This window comes from Ostreococcus tauri (assembly GCF_000214015.3).
Source record: "Ostreococcus tauri WGS project CAID00000000 data, contig chromosome 12, whole genome shotgun sequence".
NCBI classification, from domain to species: domain Eukaryota; kingdom Viridiplantae; phylum Chlorophyta; class Mamiellophyceae; order Mamiellales; family Bathycoccaceae; genus Ostreococcus; species Ostreococcus tauri.
The window spans coordinates 482,869-505,739 of record NC_014437.2 but is presented as its reverse complement, the minus strand read 5'-3'; the positions used below and the strand labels follow the sequence as shown (position 1 = coordinate 505,739).

The following is a 22,871-nucleotide window of genomic DNA, read 5'->3' as shown; positions in this document are numbered from 1 at the left end:
TTCACAACTCTGACGAGACTGATGAATCATACGAACGTAAGAGATCTGAAGTTTTGGCGAGAATCGATGCTTCCCGCGACACGGTGTCGATTCGGAAGTTTTGAGTCCGATGACGGATGACGATAAGAATAAAAAGCGCGCCAGGTTTTAACTATCATCATCGCACACTTTTTTACACAACACGCTATGTTACTAAATCAGAGATCAGCGACTCGCCTCGTTATATCCACCGTCTCGTCATCCTCGCTCTCATCGTCCTCGCTCTCATCGTCCTCGCTCTCGTTGAACCTGTTACGGAAATTGTTGCCAGAGCGCTCAATGCCGAATCGGGAGTGGTTCAAATTCTGTTGCAACGGTGGTAAGCCATCGTCTTCGTCCGAACTGCTCTCGTCATCGTCATCGTCATCGTTCGAATCACTCTCGCTCGGAGGAAACATATCTCGCTTCGGACCCGCGCTCGGGCCGCCCTGCGTCAACCAAGCGTTTTGTGTCTCAATCACCTCTTCGCTCGTCTTGCACTTCATGTAAGACTCCAAGAGATCGCGATTGAGAGAGATGAAGCCGTGTCCCCACTTGAATTTATTCATCAGTTCCTCCGCCGCGTCGCGATAGCCCGCGATGTAGAGCCCACCCGCCAAGGCCTCGGCGCACGTCAGTTTGCACGGTTTTCCGTAGTTCACCGGGTTTGCCGCCACCAACCACGGCAACAATCTCGGTGCCGCGCTGTGCAATTTCGCGAACGGAACATCGTCCAATCGATTCCACGAGCAATCCACCACCGCCAACCCATTCGAGCGCAACACGTCGAAATCTTTCGGTGATATTGTCTCCGTCGCGTTCGGCGTCAGCGCCACGCCCGCCCACCGCTGCTGCACCCTGAGCTCTCTCAAGCATCCCAATCGCGCCAACTTCCGCCCGCTGCATCGCTTCGGGTCGCATTGCGCCAGATCCCACATCGCCAGCGGCACCGGCATCACGCTCGCGCGTCCGTCGTCGTCGTCGTCGCTCCCATCGTCCGCCGCGTGTCGCTTCTCGCACCCGTCTCGCGAGCACGCACAAAAGTTCCCTCCCCCGCCTCGGGCCCACGACGGGAGCACGCTCGACGGTCCCGCGTGACGCCCACCGCGAGGTTTCCCACCGCGCCCGCCCCGTCCGCCGCGTCCGCGCGCCATGTGACGCGCGGCGTCGCGTCGCGTGCCCGTCTCCCGAACGTCCGATGCGTCGTACATGCGTATCGAAGCGTTCCCAAATCCATCAAAACGCACGAATCGATCGATGATAAAAACCCCATCTTCGTTCAGGTTTGAGGTCAAGTTTCGAAGCAATCGAAGGCGCCGTCGACGCGCGCGACGCGGCACTGTACGTCGACGAACGCGTGGTAAACATGGAGCTCACGTCGCGCTCGATGACGGTACGTTAACGCGTGATATGTACCCGAGCCGTGGTCCTCGATCGCCCGTCGACGCGTCCACGCGCGGACGCGGGCGCGAGGGACCTCGACATCATCATCGCGCGTGGGGTCGTCGTGGACGCGCAGTCGGCCTCGAGCGCGCGCTCGAGCGACCGGGAGGAGATCACGATGGGCGAGAATGACGAAGGGAATTAATTCTCATCGTTTGCGCTCGTCGGGGGGTCTCGTACGCGCTCGAGCAGAGCGTGGGACGGCGATAAATCGTCCGATGCCCCTTGCGCCGGCGGCGGTGGGAGCAGAGTGGAAAGGCTGTGCGCTGCGAGTGAAAAATTGGACGATCGAGACGACGAATCGGGCGATCGTTCGATGACGACAGACAAGAGATGCATGACAGAACGTAGACTGACGATGTTGCGCTTTTACACGACGCGCGCAGACCGCTCGAGGCTTGTCCGCGAGGACCACTCGGGGCGCCTCGAACCGCCGCGTGCAAGTGCAAGTGCGCGCCGAGGCGAAAAAGTTGACCTTTGACATGGCGTCCAGGCGCAAGATTCAAGCCGGCATCGACAAGCTCGCCGATGCGGTCGGCGTCACACTCGGCCCGCGCGGGCGTAACGTCGTGCTGGAAGAGAAGTTTGGCATGCCGCAGGTTATCAACGACGGCGTGACTATCGCTCGCGCCATTGAGTTGCCCGATCCGGTTGAAAACGCCGGCGCGCAGCTCATCAAGGAGGTTGCTGGCCGCACGAACGACTCCGCTGGTGATGGTACCACGACTGCTTCCGTGCTCGCTCGCGAAATGATCAAGTACGGCTTGCAATCCGTTGCCGCTGGCGCCAACCCAGTGACAGTGAAGCGCGGCATGGACAAGACGTCGGAGTTCTGCCGCAAAAAGCTCGACGAGCTCACGATCCCGGTTCGCAACGCGGCTGATATCAGGGCTGTTGCGTCTATTTCCGCCGGTAACAACGAAGAAATCGGTAACATGATTGCGGAAGCGATCGAAAAGGTTGGACCGGATGGCGTCTTGTCCATCGAAACCGGCTCTGGCTTGGAAACCGTCGTCGAAGTCGAGGAAGGTATGGAAATCGATCGCGGTTACATCTCTCCGCAATTTGTCAACGACAATGAACGTCTCATGGTCGAGTACGAAGGCTGCAGAATTTTGATCACGGATGAAAAGATCGAACAAGTTCAGATGCTCGTTCCACTCCTTGAAGAGGTGTCCCAAGCCGGCTCCCCGCCGCTGCTGATCATCGCCGAGGACATCACCGGCGAGGCCCTTGCCACGTTGGTGGTGAACAAGATGCGTGGCGTCCTTAAGGTTGCCGCAATCAAGGCTCCTGGCTTCGGTGAGCGTCGTAAGGCCCTCTTGCAAGACATTGCCATTGTCACGGGCGCGCAGTACATCGCCAAGGACCTCGGTCTGTCCGTCCAACGCGCCACCATGGATAGTCTTGGCTACGCCCGTAAGGTGAGCATCGCCCAAACCACGACGACGTTGATTGCCGACGGCGCCTCCAAGGAAGACATTGACATGCGCGTCGCTCAACTCAAGCAAGAGCTCGCCGAGACGGACTCGGTGTACGATACCGAAAAGCTTTCAGAGCGCATCGCCAAGCTCGCTGGCGGTGTTGCCGTTATCAAGGTTGGCGCTGCGACTGAGACTGAGATGGAGGAGCGCAAGCTTCGTATTGAAGATGCCAAGAACGCCACCTTCGCGGCGGTTGAAGAAGGCATCGTCCCCGGTGGTGGTGCTGCGTTGGTGCACTTGAGCAAGATGATCGATGAGTTCATCCCGACTCTCACGAGCGCGGAAGAGCGATTGGGTGCGGAAATCGTGCAAAAGGCGCTCTTGGCGCCGTGCCGACTCATCGGTAACAATGCTGGCGTGGAAGGTGATGTCATTGTGCAACACGTTATGGAAGGGGATTTCAACTACGGCTACGATGCCATGGTTGGCGAGTACGGGGACTTGATCGAGAAGGGCGTGATTGATCCGAAGAAGGTGACGCGCTCTGGCGTTCAGAACTCCTGCTCTATTGCGGGTATGGTGCTCACGACGCAAGCGGTCATCACTGAGATCCCGAAGAAGAAGAGGGCCATCGGCGCCAACGCTGGGCCCATGGCTGATGAGGAAGGCAACTTCTCCCTCTAGACAGCATGCAAAGCGAACAAATTAGAGCAATAGATGGCTTTTGAAAGCAAATGAATTATATTTTTTCTTCTTTTCAACTCGTTTCTATGTCAACTCGCTGTGTCTGCAGTTGCACTCAAATCTCTAATGTATCAATCAATTTCGAGGAAAACTCGCCTTGCTCCGCGTGCTCGGCTGATGTGCCAGCGTATTGCTCCGCAGTGTCGTTATCGCTAGAATTAGACTCACCCTTAGAACCATCCTCCACGCCGTCCACTGAGCATCGGTCCTCGTCGTCTTCCTTCTCTTCCGCCTCTTCGTCCAAATCACTCTCGGCATCCGCGGCTCTGGCTTGCTCGTCGCACCATCGCTGCCAAAGCTCGCGATAAATGGACTCGAGTTCACGAGTGAAGCCGTTCGCATCGCACAGAGGAGAGTGAAGTAGTTTGTCTCGCAATGACGAGCGAGTTTTGGATATCCTCTTGGTATCCTTTGCGAGTGATGTGGCGATACGCACATACGCTTCCACGTCGTTTGCCACAAACTCGTCGAGACCAATCGTCTTCAGCAAGGATTTGCCCACGTTGTGCGCATGGCACCCGCCAGAGAGGGTTATGACAGGCACACCCATGTACAGCGATTCGCACGTCGTCGTCGTGCCAGCGTACGGAAACGTATCGAGCGCAATATCTACGCGATCATACATCGCTAGATGCGACGAAGTCGCTTTTTCCAGCGGTACGCAGTCAATTCTCCAGCTCTCAATGCCACACGCTGCCATCTGCGTCAAAAAACGCTGTCGAATAACTTCACACGCAAACGCCTTTGACTTGAAGTACAGCCTACTACCCGGGGTAGCGAGCATGATTCGACTCCACACCGTTCGCACTTCAGCGGTGACTTTAGCCATTGTGTTGAAACATCCGAACGTCACGTAGCCAACACTCAAGCACGGAGCTAAGGATACCGTGCTCGGAGCCTCCGGGTTCGGTGTGTAACACAAGAAAGCGTAGGGCGACGGTAACCGTACTAATTGTTCGGTGAACGTTTGTTTCGTAGCTGCCGGATCACAAACTTCGTCAGTGATGCGGTAACGGATTGATCGAAGCCCAGTAGTGTTTGGGTAGCCGATCCAAGTGATTTGCACGGGCGCTGGTTCCAGAACCATCGTTCCGAGGCGGTTGTTCGCCGTATGACCCGTGAGTTCGACGAGGACGTCCACAGAATCGTTACGAATACACTCTGCGAGTTCTGCTTCCGTTAGCGTTGCGCAGTCACGCCATTCACCACCCGACTCTAGCGTGAATTTACGAAGGCGTTCTGTTTGAGCGTCGCGAAACTTGGCCACGTTATAAACAATGGGCTTGATCATCTCCGAGTCGTGCGATCGCAACGGAGCTGCGGCGAAATAACTCACCGAATGTGTATACATATCTGGCGACACGTAACCGACGACGAGTTTCCTCCGACCTGGTGTCCCAGCGCCGCTATCCTGTCGAACCGCCCGACGAGCCTTGAGAGGAGGTCCAATCAGTTTGGCGAACCTCGTTCCCCATGCCGCGTGCGCCTCGCACACTTCTCGCTCCTCACCGCGACGTATGTAGTTCAGCGCCAGTAAATAATTTTGCTCGGCATGCCGATCATTCGGGGAGTGGCGAACGCACTCTCTGTACGCATCGCACGCGTGCTCGATGTCTCCCGTGTCTCGAAGCAGTACACCGATGTTATTGTGTGCCACTGCGTACGCGGGATCCACCGTCACGGCGCGCTGCAAAGCATCAAGCGCGAACTGTGCCTGGCCACTCATTGTGTGCAACACGCCTAGATTATTCAAGGGCTGAGCGAAATTCGGGTTGCACGCCACTGCTCGATGATAATACTCCATGGCTCTCTCGTCGTTGCCTCGTTCCTTGTATAAAACGCCGGCGTTGTTCCACACCTCGGCATAGTGCGGCCGCAACCGTCCAGCGGTCTCGTAGGCGATGATAGCGCGGTCGTATTCCTCGGCTTCTGCGCACGCGACGCCGAGGTTGTAGTATGCCTCAACGTTGAGTGAATCGTAAGTGAGCGCTCGCTCGTACGTGGCCATCGCAGCGGAGAGCGAGTTCTTCATCTTGAACTCCGTCCCTTGATCCGTCAGAACAAGAGATAAGTTCTTCCTGCCGAGCTCAAAGTCCGGGGCGAGGCGTAAGCAGTGCTCGTATGCCTCCACCGCTTCGTCCATTCGACTCATCATTTTGAAAACGACGCCGATGTTGCAATACGCCTCCGCTCTCGTCGGATCCACAGCGATGGATCTCCTGTACGCGTGTTCCGCCTCGACTAATTGACCGCACTCCACGAGCGAGACGCCGAGGTTATAATACGCCGCCGCCGCGCACCACGGAAGCTCGGCTATGACGGCTCTGTACGTCGCCAGCGCGCGCTCGACATCCCCAGCCGCCTTGTGCGTCGTCCCGAGATCCGTCCACGCCGCCGCCAGAGTCTGATCTGCTTCTCGCGCCTCATCCATCGCTCCCAATTCCTTAAATCGATCTCTCCCGCGTCGATAGCACTTCGTCGCCTCGTCGTACGCTCCGCTCGCGTGCGCCAGCCTGCCCAACCCGCACCACGCCTCCGGCCGTCCGTCGTCGTCTCCGCACGCCGCACGGAACCGTTCGTACGCCGCGGTCGTCATTCCCATCGCCTCCAAGCACTCACCCTCGGCGCACATCCTCCCCGAGATCCCTCCCAGCGCCTCGGTCGACGTTCGCGCGAGCGTCTCCAAAGCGTCTCGTCCGCGCCCACTTCGCGCCAGCGCCCGCGCCGTCTCCCACGCTCGCCCGCGCACGGCTTCGCGTCTCGTTTCGCGCGCGGTCCGAGCCGACGCGCGCGCGTCATCGAGCGCACGAAGCGACGCGCGGTCGCTCGGCGGCGGTGTCTTCAAAGCCAACGCATCGCGTCGCTCATCCGTCCCGCGCGCGTCGATCGCGCCCATCGCGCGCGGGTGATGGAGGCGGGATGAATTCCACGCCCCCGGGCGCGCCGCGGGAGGGCTCGTCCCGCGGCGCGATGTGACGAAAGTGGGAGAAAGATGAAGTGAAGATGAAACAAGATGGCTCGAGCGCGCGAATCGCGGGTGGCGGAGGCGGAGTTTGAGAAGAGTCAACGCACGGGCAATGATGAGGTTACAATTCATCGCGGTCGTTTGGTTTGGGATGCGGAATGTCCGTCATCACGGCGTGATGGGATTCCTCTCGATCTCGCGCGTCGGACGATCGTCGCGCGCCATCGTCGTCGGACGTCGCCCGCGCGTCGTCTTGGTCTTGGTCTTCTACGAGCGAGCACTGGATATGCTCGACTTCCGGACGGTTCGGTCGGAGCTCCTTGGCGTTGCACGCCAGGGATGTTCTAAAGGTTAAGATGTACTTGCACGTCGCCGGTTCCTCCACCGCGCTCAGGCCCTCGCCGCCGTCCTCGGCGCACACGAATCTGACCTCGCTCTCTCTAGCGAGGTCCTCGTACGCCGCGCCCACGTCCTCGCACTTCGCCCCTCCCGTGAATACATGCGCGTGATACCGGCGGTCTTCGCTCAAAAGAGCGTCATCCACGTCCTCAACATCCCCAGTGGCGTTCCGTTCGCTTTCCAACCGTTCCGTCGCCGCTCGGTCGAACCGTCCGAGCGAAAACGAACTCACGCGCGTCGTCCCCTCCCTATGAAACTGCGACGCTCGGTCTTTATAACACAGCTCGTACGTCCACCAATCACCGTTACTGTAATAAAAGCACCGTCCCTCGAGCGGTTGCAGGTGTTCGTCCACGCTCGTCGTCGTCGTCGTCGCCTCGCTCGCGCCTCGCTTCCGTCCCACGCGCGAATCGCTCTCCACGAAATCTCCCACCTCGCCCTCCTCTAACTCGCTCTCGATCTCACTCTCTCTCAGAGGAATAGCACAGCTATATCGTTTCCCATCGCTCGCCGTCATCGTCGTCAATCGCGTCGGCGTTAACGAACTCGAGTCCATCGCTGTCGGTTCTCTCAGGTGCACCACGTAGCGAGGCATCGCGTCGTCGCCCGGGACACCGCCTCTGCTCGCGCGCTCGCTCCTCGCGACGGCGCATAAGGCGGAAACGAAGACAGCGCGTAATGTGAGCGAATCACATCGCGTTTTGGTTGGACGCATCGCGCGTGACGACGCGCGAAGTGACGATCGATGGACGCGCAGAGGTTGTTGGTGGCCGAGGCGAATGAATTGAATTGGTCGTGACTTAAAAACGTTTAATTCGAGGCGAGGTAGGCGCGAAGCTTTTGACACTGCTCGAGAACGCTTCTGCGAGAGGTACCGCCCTCGGTGTCTCTGGATTCGGCAGACTTTTCGTAGGACCAGACCTCGGCGACGTCGGGTTCGAAAGCCGGGCAGAGGGGCTTGAGGTCCTCGAGAGTGAGCGTGGAGAGCGGCACGCCACGCTCTTCGCTGAGCTTGACGGCGGCGCCGGAGATGTGGTGGGTCTCGCGGAACGGCACACCTTTGCGAACGAGGTACTCGGCGAGGTCCGTCGCGAGCATCTCGGCACACAAACCGGACTCCATGGCGTCGGGAAAAATCTTAAGCGTCGCCAGGCACCCGGCGGCAATCTGCAGCGAGTCGCTCATGTTGTCCACGGTGTAGTACATCGAGTGCCAGACCTCTTGAAGATCCTTGTTGTAAGTCGTGGGCGTACCCTTGATGGTGGCCAGCACGGCCATGAGGGAACCAATTTGCGTCCCGCTCTTCCCGCGCAAAAGCTCGAGCGCGTCTGGGTTCTTCTTCTGCGGCATGAGCGACGACCCGGTGGAGTACGCATCAGAGCATTTCACCATACCGAACTGCTGCGAGCAGTACACGATTAAGTCCTCGCTCCATCTAGAGAGGTGCGTGGCCGTCATGGAGGCCCAGAAGCTCGTCTCGGCGATGTAGTCTCGATCGCTCACGGCATCCATGGAGTTTGGACAGACGTCGTCGAAACCCAAATCTCGCGCCAACTGCTGACGATCGATCCCGAACGGATTCCCCGCGAGTGCCCCCGAGCCCAAGGGCATGACGTTCACGCGCTTGATCAAATCTCCGAGACGCTGGTCGTCCCGCTGCCACGCCGCCGCGTGCGACAAGAGCCAGTGCGACCACCGCACGGTTTGCGCGCTCTGCAAGTGCGTGAATCCAGGCATGACCACGTCCACCTCACGCTCGGCGCGATCAACCGCGATCTCGATGAGCGTTCGCAAGTGTCCTCGGAGCTCTACGAGCTGCGCTCGAAGCCACATCCGCGTATCCGTCGCCACTTGGTCGTTCCTCGACCGTCCCGTGTGCAACTTCCCCGCGACGTCCCCGATGAGCTCCGTCAACCGACGCTCGTTCGCCGTGTGTATATCTTCATCACCATCCTTCGGTTCAAACGTCCCGGCCGCCCACTCCTCCCCAACCGCCTTCAATCCCTTCACGACGGCGTCCCGCTCGCTCGCCGTCACCACGCCCGCCCGCGCGAGCGCCCCGACGTACCCGATCGACCCCTCCACGTCCTCCCGCCACATCTTCCGGTCGAACGAGAGCGATTCATTAAACTTCTCCATGCGCGGATCTTGCCGCTCGCTGAATCGTCCGCCCCACAGTTTCTTCGGTTCGCTCCGCGCGGTCGTCCCATCGCGTCCTCGACGTCGGTCTCCACCGCCGAGTCCGCGCGTGGCCGATCGCACCATCCCCACGCGCGCGGTCGTCGCGCGCATCGTCGTCGTCGTCATCGCCCCCGTCGTCGTCGTCGTCGTCGCGTCGCGTCGCGTCGCGCGGTCGCGCGCGGGGTCGGGCGATGGCCGTAGGGTTCGCCCGTACACGCGGGTGTTTTCGACCGACGCGCGCACACACCCGCGTGTGTGTGCCAGCGTCGACCAAAACACCCGCGTGTGTGCCAGCATCGACCGAAACACCCGCGTGTGTGGTGCCAGCGTCGACCGGGCACGCGGGTGTTTTAACCTACCCGCCGACGGGCGCGACGCCGACGGGCGCGACGCACCGCGACGCTCGATCGCGCGCGCGTCCGAGCGCCCGAGTCGATCGCTCGCGCGCCCCCGTGGACGTCGCCGCGTGTGCGATTCAACTCGGCGCGACCGTGGTCGAGAGGGCGCGGATTCATTCACGTCGCGAACGAAACGACCGCGCGGGAGGATCGGACGCGGACGCGGTGGTGAACGACGCCGCGGGTCCGTCGCGCGCGCGTGGACGTGATCGTGGGGCGGGACGACGATGCGTCAAGCGGTGCTCTCGCCCGATGGGAAGTCGAGGTCGATGGCGACGCACGGGGTGAGTCATCGCAGGCAAGGGTCGCTGTTCGCGAGCGAGGAGGGCGAGGCGCTGGAAAAGCTGGCGACGACGTCGAGTTATCTCTCGGGACGCGGTGAGACGAAGGATTTCAACGCGCACGATGTGATCGAGGAGTGTGATGCGTTGTTGCAGACGATATTCTTCTCCGTGGTGAGAGAGACGACGAGCGAGGAGTTTTTGGCCAAGCTGCAGGGGGTGTACGACGGGAGCGAAGCGTTCGGTAAGACTGGGGAGCCGAAGGACTTTGAGGCGATGAAGAAGCTGCTGGAGACGATGGAGGTGGATGAATCGTTACAGTTTGCGTCGGCGTACTCGAATCTCTTAAACTTGCACAACATCTCCGAGCAAGTGGCGAACGCGATGGAGGAAAGACATAAGAGATTGGACGACATCCCACGAGGGCCGGCGAAATCGACAAACGGCGCAATCAAGGGTTTGATTCGATCGGGAAAAACGATAGAGGAGATCTACGCCGCGTTGTCAAGGCAACACGTTGACCTAGTTCTCACCGCGCATCCGACGCAGGCACTTAGGCGATCCATGCTGAAAGCTTTCGGGAAGGTTCGTGAGAAGCTGCTGCAGCTCCAACGATTCCGTCTCTCACGCTTCGAACGGGCTGAAATTTTGGATGAAATTCGCTCAAACATCGCTGCGGCTTGGCGAACGGATGAGATCCGTCGCACTCCACCCAAGCCACAGGATGAGATGCGCGCTGGGTTGACGTACTTTCAGCAAACCATCTGGGATTGCGTGCCGACCTTCATGCGTCGCGTCGACACCGCGCTCCTGGCCAACGGCTGCGGTCGATTACCGCTCGATCGATCAATCGTGACGTTCGGGTCCTGGATGGGAGGTGATCGGGACGGTAACCCATTCGTGACCTCTGAATGCACTCGGGACGTCGTCCTTCTCGCCCGCGTCCAGGGGACAAACTTCCTCTTCTCCACGATCCAAAAATTGCTCTTTGAGTTGTCCATGTGGCGCTGCAACGATACGGTGAAGAGGCTGGCTAATGATATCTTAGCAACCTCGGAGACGGACAAAAATGCGATTTTCGAAGAAAGAAAGAGACGAAACTACGATGACTTTTGGAAAGCCATCCCGGAGCACGAGCCGTATCGAGTCATTTTGGCCATGCTTCGCGACAAACTCTACAACACGCGAGAGGCGCTGCAAAAATGCGTCACAGATCCGAACGTGAGCATCGACGTGAACGACGACAGCATCATTCGAACGAAAGAAGAGATTTACGAGCCTCTCGTGGCGTGTTACGAGTCTCTCATCGAGGTCAAGGACGATCAGATTGCCAACTCATTACTGCTCGATGTCATTCGTCAGGTGCAGTGCTTCGGCCTGGGCCTCGTGAAATTGGACATTCGACAGGAATCCGATCGTCACGCCGAGGCATTGGATGCTGTGACGCGATACATCGGTCTCGGTTCTTACATCGAATGGAGCGAAGATCAAAAGATAGAGTGGTTGACGAGCGAACTGATGAGCAAGCGTCCGCTCATTCCGCACGACCTCGAGTGCTCAGCTGATGTTCGTGAGGTTCTGGACACCTGCAAGATGATTGCGCACCTTCAACAAACCTGCCCGGGTTCGCTCGGTACCTACGTAATTTCCATGGCGACGAGCGCTAGCGACGTGCTCGCAGTAGTTTTACTGCAGCGAGAGTGTGGTTGTAGAGAAAAGGATGTTCTCCGAGTCGCTCCACTCTTCGAGCGCCTCGATGACTTGAACGACGCCCCAAGAGTTTTGCGGCAGCTCTTCTCAGTGAAATGGTATTTGGACCATATCAACGGCTTCCAAGAGGTTATGATCGGTTATTCCGATAGTGGCAAAGATGCAGGACGAATGGCCGCTGCTTGGGCGCTCTACGAGGGACAGGAGCGCGTCGTGGCGGCGGGGAACGAGTTCAACGTTGCCATGACTCTGTTCCATGGTCGTGGCGGCACGGTTGGCCGTGGTGGTGGCCCGGCACACATTGCCATGCTCTCACAACCTCCCGGAACCGTGAATGGGAGCATTAGAGTCACTGTTCAGGGTGAGGTGATCGAATCGGATTTCGGCGAGAGGGAAAATTGCTTCCACACCCTCGACTTGTACACGGCATCCGTGTTGGAGCACTCGCTCAAGCCGCCGTCGCATCCTGACGATAAGTGGCGTGCAGTGATGGATAGGATGAGCGAGTATTCGTGCGCACACTATAGGAAAACGGTGTTCGAGACGCCGGAGTTTGTGCAGTACTTTGCGCAAGCCACGCCGGGCTCAGAACTCGGTTCGTTGAACATTGGTTCTCGACCAGCGAAGCGCAAACCGAACGCGGGCGTCACCGCACTTCGAGCCATCCCATGGATTTTCGCCTGGACGCAGTCGCGATTTCATCTTCCCGTTTGGCTTGGAATCTCTGCTTCGTTTAAGCGTCTCATCGAAGAGGGCGAGCTTCAGACACTTCGAGATATGTACAAAAGATGGCCTTTCTTTGAGGTGACTATTGATCTCGTGGAGATGGTTCTCGCCAAGGCGGATCCCGTCGTCGTCGCGTACTACGAAAAGGCCCTTGTCGATGAATCTTTGCACGATTTTGGCGCCAAGCTTCGCGGGGAGCTTGAATCGAGCATCGATGTCATTCTGACCGTCTCCGAGCACATTGGCTTGCTCGTCCAACCCGAGAAAACAGAGGAGAACGCGAACGAAGCTCGAAGGATGCAGCAGAAGTTGAAGCACAAGCTCGAGAAGCGCAACCTGTATATCACACCTCTGAATGTGTGTCAGGTCCGATTCCTCAAGCAAGCGCGCGCGCTCGAGCACGAGGAAGACGGTGAAAAATTGAGCATGCGAAAAGTGAAGATCACCATGCTGGAGGGATACCCGTTCCAAGACTTCAACTACAAGGGAGCGGTGAACGACGTGTTGAAGATCACGATGAAAGGCATCGCGGCGGGGATGCAGAACACGGGATAGCGAGGCCCGATGGATGGTATGTGTTCGTCGGCGTCATATCCAGGGAAATTTTAATGATTGTGATCTAAATCTACTTTCTTTGCAAACACTACAAGTACTCATTCCAACAGTTTTCCCATGTCACCGTCGAAATCGACCCAGTGACAAGAGCCGTACTCGTGCGCCAGTGGAGTGGCGACGCCAGCCGTCACTTGGTTCTCGAATGCCAAATGCTTGGTGAATCCTTTATTCCTTGAATGCGCGTACTGCGTCAACAACTCTTCGTCCGAGGGGCACGCGCACCCGTACGGTCGGAACCAGTTCCACCTCCGCAGGAGCCCGTTGTCGAACGACCAGTCGCTGATCCTACCCCTTAACGGCACAAATTCGGGGACGAAGTACGTCAACAGGCGATGCATTTCGCCCACCGCCCACGGACTACCGCCGAATATACGCGTGTTGAACACGCGCCTTGGTTCTACCGCGACGCCGTCCTGGCAGTTGTTGGCGCGAAGGGCGTCTCCGTCCTTGTAGCACTGGAGACGCATCTTGTCCTCGAACGCGGCCGCCATGGCGGGATCGAACAAGCGATTATGTATCAGACCGAGCTCAAAGTCTTCGGGATCGACATACCAAATGTGTGAAAATTGCCAACCGAATTTGTTTTTTGCCTCTCTGGAAGCCGCGGCGAGATTTGAGATGCGATTGAACTCGATGTTCGCTCGCGCTCCGCACATTGACATCAGCTTAAAGTGCATCCGATCCACCGTTCTCTTGTCGCAGAAAAACAATCCAGATCCGAGGTGTCTCTCTTTGGGCTGCGGATACTTTAGCGCTCCCAACATGTAGTGCTCTCGAGCGAACTCGCACGAGTCGTGCGAGTCCATCGAGCAGACAATGTTCAGCTGGTACTGCCCAGCCTTACAATACGCGTTGCGAATCATCATCGTATCGTAAATTTGAAAATGTCGACTCCTCGGCGTGCGCCAGTAGTTGAAACCAAAGCTCGAGTTTCTCCAAAGCTTCACTCGACCCGGTTCGACGGCGTCGAAGTCAAAATCCACGTCCGTGATCTGCGTCCCGTCGCACGTCACCGTCTCGTCCCAGGACCACGGTCGGCTCTCAAAGTCGCGTTGTTTTTCAAACGACACGAACCCGTGGTCGGCCGCCGCCGTATTGGTCGCGTTGTCCAGCACGTCCGCCTCCGTCCACGCGGCGTCCATGCGCTGCCCCAGCGCGGCGAGGGACGTCCCCCGTCCCCCCGTCCCGACCCCTCGCGCATCGATCACCCTGCGCACGCCCACCGTGGCCGCCCCCGACGCGAGCATCGCCATCGCGCTCATCGCCACGAGCGATAGCGTCGAAGAACGCGCGCCCCGACCCGTCGTCGTGGCGTCTTCATCGTCTTCAACACCCATCGTTCGACGCGCGCTCGTCATCGTCTCAAAGCTCGCACGACGCGCGCGTTCGGCTCCTTCGCGACGCGATCGAAAAGACAACCCTCTCGGCGCGCGCGCGCGATCGTGCGCGCGTCCGCGACGCGCGCGCGAGGTCTGCGGTCGCCGCGGCGTCGTCGAGGCGTCCACACAAAAAGTCCGAGCGTGAATTGATGCTCTTGGCCTCAAATATACTTCTCGACGGTTCACGACTCGTGGATAGGTATAATTTTCTTGATCGACTAAAAGAAGAATTATATAGAAGTCTGGGAATCTTCCACTGATATACACGGACAACGACGATCGTGTCCGTGACGGGGTTCGAACCCGCGACCACCAGATAGCGTCATGAGCTCGCGAATATGAGTCACGTGTCCGAAACATTCGTGATAAATGTTTATCGACGCACGCGGTCACAGCGCGTGCCGTCCCCACGAAGGCCACATGTCGATCTGTAGTCCTTCGTAAGGCCATCAAACGGTATGCGACGACGAGGGGTATTTCACTATTAAATAATCGTCGCCTCCAGCGCGTGCGACGGCCGGGAGACCGGCGTCCGCGTCGACGTCGCGCGCGACGCTCGCGCGCGACGCTCGCGCGCGCCTACTCACCGCGCTCTCTCGATTTCTCGAGCAGATACTCCCCCAAAAACTTCAACGGCGCGCTCGGGCGCTCGTTCGCGAGCCGCATCATGCCGTCGTGCAGCGTCTTGCTCACCGTCTCCTCCAAGTACGCCTTGACGCTCTCCCCGCGCTCGTTCGAGTCCTCCGCCGAAGGTTCCGCCGCCTTGGGTTCGTCTTCCCTCGGCACCGACGGCGTGGGCGCGTCCTCGGCTGCGATGCGCGCGATGTGACCCCTCGTCAGTCGAGTCACCGCGCCGCGCGCGTTTCAAAAATCCAATCGCCGCGCCTCGAACGTCTCGACCGTCGCTCGTTCCGTCTCTGCGCGGGATCGATCGCGCTCGAGATCGCGCGCATCGCGCGTCGTCCATCGACGCACCCATGACGCGCGCGACGCGACCACGGGCGTCGCGGAGGTGTGCGGCTCGCGCGTCGACGCGAGTTCGTTGGCGCGCGCGATGAGGACATCGCGTCACGCGTCGACGCGCGTCATGTCGTCCGCGGGCGACGCGACGGAGCGGTCGTCGTCGTCGTCGTCGTCGTCGTCGTCGTCGTCCACGATGAATCCGTCGAGCGCGGCGACGGAGCGCGCGCTGGAGATGGCTTCGGCGCTCGGGCAGCTCCCGAGCGCGCTCTTGTGGTCGTCTCGAGAGGTGGGCACGCGGGCGCTGGACGTTGGCACGCGCGTGGTCGGTCAGGGGAGAGGTCTGGTCGATACCACCGTCTCGGCGGTGCTGAAAGGGATGAACATCGAGCGCGGGGTTGGGGTGGACGCGGAACGACGGACGAACGCGCGGAGGCGCGGGTCGGATTCCGAGACGGACGACGTCTTAGACGACATGACGGATGTGTTGGAGAACGACGAGATCGATCACGGGGAGCCGTCGGTGAGTATGTCCGTGCACGTGACACCGCCGAGCGTGTTAAAGCTGTTGACGCTGGACGAACAGTTGGAGCGGCAGCGACGTCGTTGCGCTGGGTGCTCAAGCAAGCTTCGGGTTCCTGAACGAGGGAACGCTCTGCGCGTGCTCACGGACGCGTTTCGGCCTTTTAGGTCGTATCAACGATGTGAGTACGACGGGTTCGTGTACTGCGACGCGTGCGCGCCGCCGACGTCGTTCGCGGTGATTCCTTGGCGAGTGATGGAAAATTTCGATTGGAAGCCTCGACGAGTGTCCAATCACAGTCGATGCTTCATTGCTCGAATCGAGAAAATACCAATCTTCGTCCCTCGAGACGTCGACCCGACGCTATACGTCAAGTGCAAACCCCTGGCGGACTTTAGAGATGCGAGAGTGCGCGCTCGATGCGCCGTCGACGCGCTTCGAGCCGCCGGCGACTCGTCGTCAGCGCGCGCGCTCGCAAACGAGTTCTCCTCCTCCCCCGTCGCCCGCGCCGTCGTGGACGACGTCTTCGACGCCGAGGCATTCTCTCTCGACTGCATGTTCGCCGTGCACAAGAATTCCAAAAACGCCATCGCCGTCGTGCGCCGACTCGAGTCCGAGGCGACGAGGAGACGCAGAGCCGCTGTGCATCCATGATACGCCACCAATGTAAACAAAACATTCCTTCGAGCGAAAAGCCCTCCCCGGCGCCTCGCATCCGCCTCTCGTCAGCGCGTTTCGCGACAGCACCCCGTCGTCCGAACGCAAACATGGCCCCCAAGGGTACGTTCATCGTCTGATCGCGTCATCGAACGCTATGAAAGGCGTCGGCGGCGATGAAAGACGCGCGATGGCGCGAATGGCTCGAGTGGACGCGCGTCGGTCTCCGTCGACGCTCGCGGCGCCTCGAGCGCGCGCGCCGCGCCGCGTGATGCGATCGCTCAAGGTACTCGACACTGACAATTGGTTTGACATTTTTTTCGCCCGTAGATAACAAGAAGAAGGTGTCCACCTTCGTCATCGACTGCGCGAAGCCGGTGCGTGCGATGGCTGACAAAGCCCTAGAGCTCCGCGAGAAGACAACATGCGTGCGAGGAGACGATACGCGATCGAGAGACTGACTTTGTGCCTGGTTCTTGATGCGTAGGTCGAGGACAAGATCATGGAGATCGGCTCGTTCACCGCTTTCCTCTCGGAGCGCATCAAGGTCGGCGGTCGGGCTGGCGCGCTCGGCGAGGCGGTCACGGTGACGAGCGACAAGACGAAGGTCACGGTGACGAGCGAGATTGCCATGAGCAAGCGCTACATGAAGTACCTCACGAAGAAGTACCTCAAGAAGCACAATGTTCGCGATTGGTTGCGCGTCATCGCGTCCTCCAAGGATCGTAACGTCTACGAGTTGAGATACTTCAACATCGCGGACGACGCGGATGAGGAATAAATTTGATGGTCGTCAGAGTTATTTCCTGGGGGTGCTGGTCCAAGCGCGCTTCGAGTGCGTCGAGACCCGGGGGAGCATCGCGTTAGGCGATTGCTTGAAACCGATAAGAGCTAGTTCGTGTTTTTCGAAAACTTCGTTTGTTGTGATTGAAAAGACAAAATCCTCCTCTAAAACGACACGGGACTATTTTCATGATAATGCCGCGACAGCCTTCTTCTTGACTGCCTTCGACATCTTTTGCACCTTGTGGTTTTTTATGAACACCTCGTGCGTAATCGCGGCCGCGACGAGAACGATGAGCACGTACACCGGGAAGAATTGCGGGTACTGCGTGAACACCTTGCCGAAGAGCTTGGTCGCCACGACGCGCTTGTAGAAAACTTGACCGATGGGTCCGTGCAAGATGTAAATCGGGAACGAAATCGTACCGAGGTACACGAGCGGTTTCCAGGCAAAAGCCCTGGACACTAACGACCCAGCACCGCCATCACGTACGGTCTCTCGATGAATATTCACCGCGAACATGGAAAACATCACAGTGAAGATGGTTCGAGACAGCGCGTCGTTCACGGCGACAAAGCCGAGCGCTCGAGCTGCGAGGAAACCGACCATGGCGACGAGTGGCGTCGCCGAGCACGCCATTATTTTGTTTTGTTTCAGCGCGCACTCGCCCTCGGCATCGTCCACCATGACCGTTCTCGCGGCGACAGCTCCCATCAAGACGTCGACCAACGCGTTGAAGGGAGAGAATCGCACAGAATTAAAGTACAACCAGTTCGGGTGAGTCTTGGCAGACATGACGCCCTCCATGAACCCCCACGCGTTCAAATCGTAAGAGTACGCTAGTTTTGCCAAGAGAGAGACGATTAGCAAGACCTTGAACGTGCGGTTCAGATGCTCGCGCTTCATCTGTGCGATGGACGGCAGCGCGAAGGGCATCGCCGCCAAGGCGAACGTGAGCGCGCTCAAAAACCACGAAGGCGCGTTCCAAAGTTCGGCGTGCATGGGAAACCAAGCCTGTGTGAGCGTGAATGTCATCAAACCGTGCGCGGCGGCCGCGACCGGACCATTATAAAACGAATCGGCGTAGAAGAACATCGGCGCGAAGACGCAGTTGACCAAAAAGTACAGCGGGTAAAAGCCCATGACACGACTGACGACATACTGCGGACTCGGACGCAACCGCGACATCTCGGCCTCGTAAGATCCCAACGCCGTAGTCGTGTACGCGGCGACGTAGCCGCTTAGGACGAAAAACGCCCCGACGACCACGTTCACCTGCCCGAGAGCCGCGAGCGCGAGCGAGTTCTTCGTCGCGCACGCGATGAAGTGCCCGACGCCTATGTACGCGATCAAAAAGAATCTGATCGAATCTAGCGCCGGTAGTCGCGGTTTTTTCACCGTCGACGCGTTCGCGAGGACCACCATTTCGCGTTCACTCGACTCGACGATCACGCTCGCGCGTTCGCGTCTCCGAAGCTTCGCCCGCGTCCGCTCGCCTCCCTCCATCCGCATCGCTTTAACGCGCACGACCGCCCTTAACCGCGCCTCGCGGCGCGTGCGTTCGGCATCGCGCGAAATCAACCCGCGCCCGCGTCCCTCCCGCCCGTCATCGACGCGCACGCGCTCAAGTTGAACGCTCGAGAGATTCCGAGTCATCACGAGCGAATTCATGCTTCAACGCTCTCGTTCGTCTCTCACGCGCGCGTTTCACGCTCAACCGTCGCGCGCGACGACGCGTGAAAATCTCAGACGTTCCGACGCCTCGACCGATCGACCGCGGACGCGCGTCGAGGAGTGTCGATAGAATCAACTCGATGCACTCTGAGGTTCGGTTGGTGCTTGGACGAATTAGCGTTGGAATCGCCGCACAGCGCGACGGACGTCGCGTCTCGTCGACGTCGAGGGTTGGAATCCGACGAGAGACGATCGACGCGACGTTTCGATCGCGTTCGCGGCGTGAACGAGGCGTCGACGCGCGCACGGGTTGAGACGACGTTCCCATGCGGTTCACCATCGACGACGGCGGGAGCGCCCCGATCGAGGTTTTCTTCCCGTACGACAGCGTCTACCCCGAACAGGTGGGTTAATAATGACGCGAGCGTTCACCGCGACCGCGAGCGTTGGCTCGGACGCGCAGACTGACGAGAAGCGCGCGCGTTCGGTCGATCGCGAAGGTCGCGTACATGCGAGAGATGAAACGCGCGCTGGACGCTCGAGGACACGGCGCGGTGGAAATGCCGACGGGCACGGGGAAGACGATCACGGTGTTGTCGATGTGCGTCTCGTATCAGTTGGCGCATCCGGAGGTTGGGAAGATTATCTATTGCACGCGTACGGTGCCGGAGATGGAAAAGGTGCTTGAGGAGATGAAGGCGCTGCAGGCGTACATCGAGAAGGAGCTGGGGGCGGAGACGGCGCGGATGTTGTCGCTCGGGTTGTCAAGTCGTAAGAATATGTGCGTGAACCCGGCTGTGGCGGACGAGGGGAGTCGGGAGAGCGTGGACGGGCGGTGTCGACGGTTGACGGCAAGTTGGGTGCGGGAGCGGCGCTTGGAGCGCCAAGCGCGCGACGCCGGTCGCACGGTCGCCGCGGAGGACGGAGAGGGTGATAACGAGGGTGGAGTATCGTGTTGCGACTGGTTTGAGGAGTTCGAGACTGCGGGTGAGAAGGCGGTGCTCCCGCCGGGGGTGTACACGCTACACGATTTGCGGCAGTTTGGCCGGGCAAAGAAGTGGTGTCCGTACTTCCTGGCGAGAAACATGATTTCATTCGCCAACGTTATCGTGTACAACTATCAGTACATGCTCGATCCCAAGGTGGCGAGCCTGGTGTCGAGCGCGCTCGAGAAGGAGTGTGTCGTCGTCTTCGACGAGGCGCACAACATTGACAACGTGTGCATAGAGGCTCTGAGCGTCAACCTGCGGCAGCAGACGCTAGAGAACGCGGGGCGATCGATCACGTCGCTCAATGCGCGCATCGACAAGGCAAAGCAGACCGATGAACGAAGACTTCGACAGGAATACGAGCGATTGGTGAACGGACTGGCGCAGCAAGGAGTCCTCGCTCGAGGCGGTGGAGAGGACATGCTGATGAACCCAGTCATCCCTGACGACATCCTGCGTGAGGCGGTGCCGGGGAACATCCGTCGCGCCGAGCACTTCGTCGCAGTGCTGAAGAGATTCGTGGAGTACCTCAAGTTTCGCCTGCAGTCGACGCAGGTTGAGCAGGAGACGCCAACGGCGTTCCTGCAGCACTGCGCCGCAAACGCGGGCATCGATGGCAAGACGCTTAAGTTTTGTTACGATCGCCTGACGAGTCTGTTGAAGACGCTCGAGGTGGTCGACATGGACGAGTACAACGCATTGTCGTTGGTGGCGAACTTTGCTGCGCTCGTGGGGACATATTCCAAGGGTTTCGCTCTCATACTCGAGCCGTACGACGAGCGATATCCAAACATTCCCGATCCTGTGCTGCAGCTCGCGTGTTTAGACGCGTCTCTCGCCATCAAACCCGTATTCGAGCGTTTCCAATCGGTGTTTATCACGTCCGGAACGTTGAGCCCTATTGATTTGTATCCGAAACTCCTCGGATTCAATCCAGTATGCGCAAAGAGTTTGGAGATGACGCTCACGCGCGAATGTCTGTGTCCGATGGTAATCACGCGCGGCGCCGATCAGCAGGCAGTGTCGACCAAGTTTGACGTCCGTGATGATCCGAATGTGATTCAGAATTATGGTCGTATCTTGGTTGGTTTGGCTCAAACAGTCCCGGACGGCATCGTCGCGTTCTTTGTGTCGTATTCATACATGGAAAACATTGTCAGCAAGTGGCATGAGACTGGCATTTTACGGGAGATCATGCAACACAAACTTGTCTTCATTGAGACCACAGATGTGGTCGAAACGTCGTTGGCGCTCGACAACTATCGTCGCGCCTGTAACTGCGGGCGCGGCGCCATATTTCTCTCCGTCGCACGAGGAAAAGTCGCCGAAGGGATCGACTTTGACAGGCACTACGGACGGGCCGTCGTCATGTACGGCGTCCCATACCAATACACGCTCTCTCGCATTTTACGAGCGCGCCTCGAGTACTTGCGAGAGACGTTCCAAATTAAAGAGAGCGACTTTTTGGCCTTCGATGCCGTACGCCAAGCCGCGCAGTGCGTTGGTCGAGTCATCCGTTCAAAGAAGGATTACGGTCTCATGGTGTTTGCGGACAAGCGCTACAACTCTCAAGACAAACGAGGGAAGCTTCCAGGGTGGATCACATCTCATTTACACGAAGAGGTGCTCAATTTATCCACTGATATGGCGATGCAGGTCGCGCGCACGTTCATGCGTTCCATGTCGCAGCCATTTAGCCACGATGACTCAAAGAAGTCCCTCTTCGACCAGGAGATGCTGAACAGACTAGCCGCGGAGGGTGGGTATAGAGAGGCACTTCCGGCACAGGCTAGAAAGCTAGCTCCCGAGATCATGATGCACATCTAGCGCACTAGTACAAGCACCTCGCGGGATAGAATGTGTGGTTCGTGTTCGAGCACGGCGATGAAATCCACCGATGGGAACTCTTTGCAGAGTCACCGGTATCACTGTACACACACTCATTTGTTACAACAAAAAATAGATGTAGACGAGATAGACGCCGTCGCCCTGTCGTCGAAAGTCATCCGCGATACGAGTCGTCCGTCGCACTCTTATCCCCCGATGCGACTTGGGCCAACCACTGATCGAGAGAGGTCTTCGCAGTCGTTTCCAAGCGGTCCAGAGCATCGCCGACATCGGAAGCTTCCCATAAGATGTCTGAAATTGCCTTGTGCGCGTCCTCGGACTCGCATCGCAAGAGGCGTTCGAGCAGCGAGAGATTCGATTCGTCCTCACCATCCACGGCGAAACCGAGGCGAGATTGCAAGAGTGGGTCATCGATGGCACGCCCGCCGAAGCGAGCTTCGGGAAGCGGGCGATATCTACAGAAAAAGCCTTGATGCCAGGGCATGAATTCGTTGTATCTTCTGAGACCCCAGTCGTCGTCGCCGAACGCCTCTTGCATGTAATTTCGTAGCGTGTAGTAGACACCGACGCGATCCTCCGCGGTGGGCTCCCACTCCTTCTTTTCCCTAAACTCTTTGAATATCCACGGTTTGATTAACGCTCCTCTGCCCACCATGATCCCCGCGCACCCACTGTAATCCAGCCGTTGCTGCGCGTCATACCAAGTCAACACGTCACCGTTTCCAATAACAGGAATCGCTCGCTCGCTCACAATCTGTCGAATCACGTCGTAATCCGCGCTCTTCGTGTACCTCTGTTCCTTCGTGCGACCGTGCACGATGATCGCCGCCGCGCCCGCGTTCTCCAACCGCTCGGCGATTTTCGTCGCCGGCGACGAGCTCTCGATTCCCAACCGAATCTTCACCGTCAACGGCGCCCCATCGATCCCGCTCACGATCCCGTTCACCAACCGCTCCAATTTCTCCGGCTTCTTTAACAACGCCGCACCCAGCCCACGACGCCACGTCTCGTGAATCGGACACCCGCAGTTCAGGTCGACAAAGTCCGCTCCGGACTCCATCGCCATCATCACCGCGCGCTGTCCCTCCGCGATCGCGTTCGTCGCGATCTGCGCCCCAAACACCTTTCCCCGATCATCCTGCGCGCACCGCCG

The 22,871-nt window shown here is 58.7% G+C and overlaps 13 protein-coding genes across 13 annotated transcripts; 5 read left to right on the top strand and 8 right to left on the bottom strand.

The window, feature by feature from the left end:
* Positions 1-197: 197 nt before the first annotated feature.
* On the bottom strand, positions 198-1,172 carry OT_ostta12g03010 (RNase L inhibitor RLI, possible metal-binding domain; the record flags this gene model as incomplete). Its single annotated transcript, XM_003082402.1, has 1 exon — positions 198-1,172. One exon carries the CDS (start codon positions 1,170-1,172, stop codon positions 198-200), a length of 975 nt encoding a protein of 324 aa, XP_003082450.1.
* Positions 1,173-1,384: 212 nt separating this feature from the next.
* Positions 1,385-3,569, top strand: OT_ostta12g03000 (Chaperonin Cpn60; the record flags this gene model as incomplete). Its single annotated transcript, XM_003082401.2, has 2 exons — positions 1,385-1,411; positions 1,848-3,569. The coding sequence occupies 2 exons, from the start codon at positions 1,385-1,387 to the stop codon at positions 3,567-3,569; spliced, it is 1,749 nt and encodes a 582-aa protein (XP_003082449.2).
* Positions 3,570-3,684: 115 nt separating this feature from the next.
* OT_ostta12g02990 (Tetratricopeptide repeat) lies at positions 3,685-6,525 on the bottom strand (the record flags this gene model as incomplete). Its single annotated transcript, XM_003082400.1, has 1 exon — positions 3,685-6,525. One exon carries the CDS (start codon positions 6,523-6,525, stop codon positions 3,685-3,687), a length of 2,841 nt encoding a protein of 946 aa, XP_003082448.1.
* A 190-nt stretch (positions 6,526-6,715) lies between these two features.
* On the bottom strand, positions 6,716-7,549 carry OT_ostta12g02980 (Glucosidase II beta subunit-like; the record flags this gene model as incomplete). Its single annotated transcript, XM_003082399.2, has 1 exon — positions 6,716-7,549. One exon carries the CDS (start codon positions 7,547-7,549, stop codon positions 6,716-6,718), a length of 834 nt encoding a protein of 277 aa, XP_003082447.2.
* Positions 7,550-7,803: 254 nt separating this feature from the next.
* Positions 7,804-9,300, bottom strand: OT_ostta12g02970 (Fumarate lyase, conserved site; the record flags this gene model as incomplete). Its single annotated transcript, XM_022982922.1, has 1 exon — positions 7,804-9,300. The coding sequence occupies one exon, from the start codon at positions 9,298-9,300 to the stop codon at positions 7,804-7,806; it is 1,497 nt and encodes a 498-aa protein (XP_022840141.1).
* Positions 9,301-9,841: 541 nt separating this feature from the next.
* Positions 9,842-12,844, top strand: OT_ostta12g02960 (Phosphoenolpyruvate carboxylase; the record flags this gene model as incomplete). The annotated part of the gene is made up of 1 exon (XM_003082397.2): positions 9,842-12,844. One exon carries the CDS (start codon positions 9,842-9,844, stop codon positions 12,842-12,844), a length of 3,003 nt encoding a protein of 1,000 aa, XP_003082445.2.
* Positions 12,845-12,942: 98 nt separating this feature from the next.
* Positions 12,943-14,157, bottom strand: OT_ostta12g02950 (unnamed product; the record flags this gene model as incomplete). Its single annotated transcript, XM_003082396.1, has 1 exon — positions 12,943-14,157. The coding sequence occupies one exon, from the start codon at positions 14,155-14,157 to the stop codon at positions 12,943-12,945; it is 1,215 nt and encodes a 404-aa protein (XP_003082444.1).
* A 705-nt stretch (positions 14,158-14,862) lies between these two features.
* Positions 14,863-15,262, bottom strand: OT_ostta12g02940 (Dpy-30 motif; the record flags this gene model as incomplete). Its single annotated transcript, XM_003082395.1, has 2 exons — positions 14,863-15,092; positions 15,259-15,262. The coding sequence occupies 2 exons, from the start codon at positions 15,260-15,262 to the stop codon at positions 14,863-14,865; spliced, it is 234 nt and encodes a 77-aa protein (XP_003082443.1).
* Positions 15,263-15,370: 108 nt separating this feature from the next.
* Positions 15,371-16,420, top strand: OT_ostta12g02930 (Domain of unknown function DUF4206; the record flags this gene model as incomplete). Its single annotated transcript, XM_003082394.2, has 1 exon — positions 15,371-16,420. One exon carries the CDS (start codon positions 15,371-15,373, stop codon positions 16,418-16,420), a length of 1,050 nt encoding a protein of 349 aa, XP_003082442.2.
* A 113-nt stretch (positions 16,421-16,533) lies between these two features.
* OT_ostta12g02920 (Ribosomal protein L22e) lies at positions 16,534-17,204 on the top strand (the record flags this gene model as incomplete). Its single annotated transcript, XM_022982921.1, has 3 exons — positions 16,534-16,546; positions 16,754-16,800; positions 16,911-17,204. The coding sequence occupies 3 exons, from the start codon at positions 16,534-16,536 to the stop codon at positions 17,202-17,204; spliced, it is 354 nt and encodes a 117-aa protein (XP_022840140.1).
* Positions 17,205-17,393: 189 nt separating this feature from the next.
* OT_ostta12g02910 (Acyltransferase 3) lies at positions 17,394-18,632 on the bottom strand (the record flags this gene model as incomplete). Its single annotated transcript, XM_003082392.2, has 1 exon — positions 17,394-18,632. One exon carries the CDS (start codon positions 18,630-18,632, stop codon positions 17,394-17,396), a length of 1,239 nt encoding a protein of 412 aa, XP_003082440.2.
* Positions 18,633-19,207: 575 nt separating this feature from the next.
* OT_ostta12g02900 (P-loop containing nucleoside triphosphate hydrolase) lies at positions 19,208-21,697 on the top strand (the record flags this gene model as incomplete). The annotated part of the gene is made up of 2 exons (XM_022982920.1): positions 19,208-19,285; positions 19,382-21,697. 2 exons carry the CDS (start codon positions 19,208-19,210, stop codon positions 21,695-21,697), a joined length of 2,394 nt encoding a protein of 797 aa, XP_022840139.1.
* Positions 21,698-21,872: 175 nt separating this feature from the next.
* OT_ostta12g02890 (tRNA-dihydrouridine synthase) lies at positions 21,873-22,871 on the bottom strand (the record flags this gene model as incomplete). Its single annotated transcript, XM_022982919.1, has 1 exon — positions 21,873-22,871. A coding segment is annotated over one exon (999 nt), but the record flags the coding sequence as incomplete, so codon positions are not given.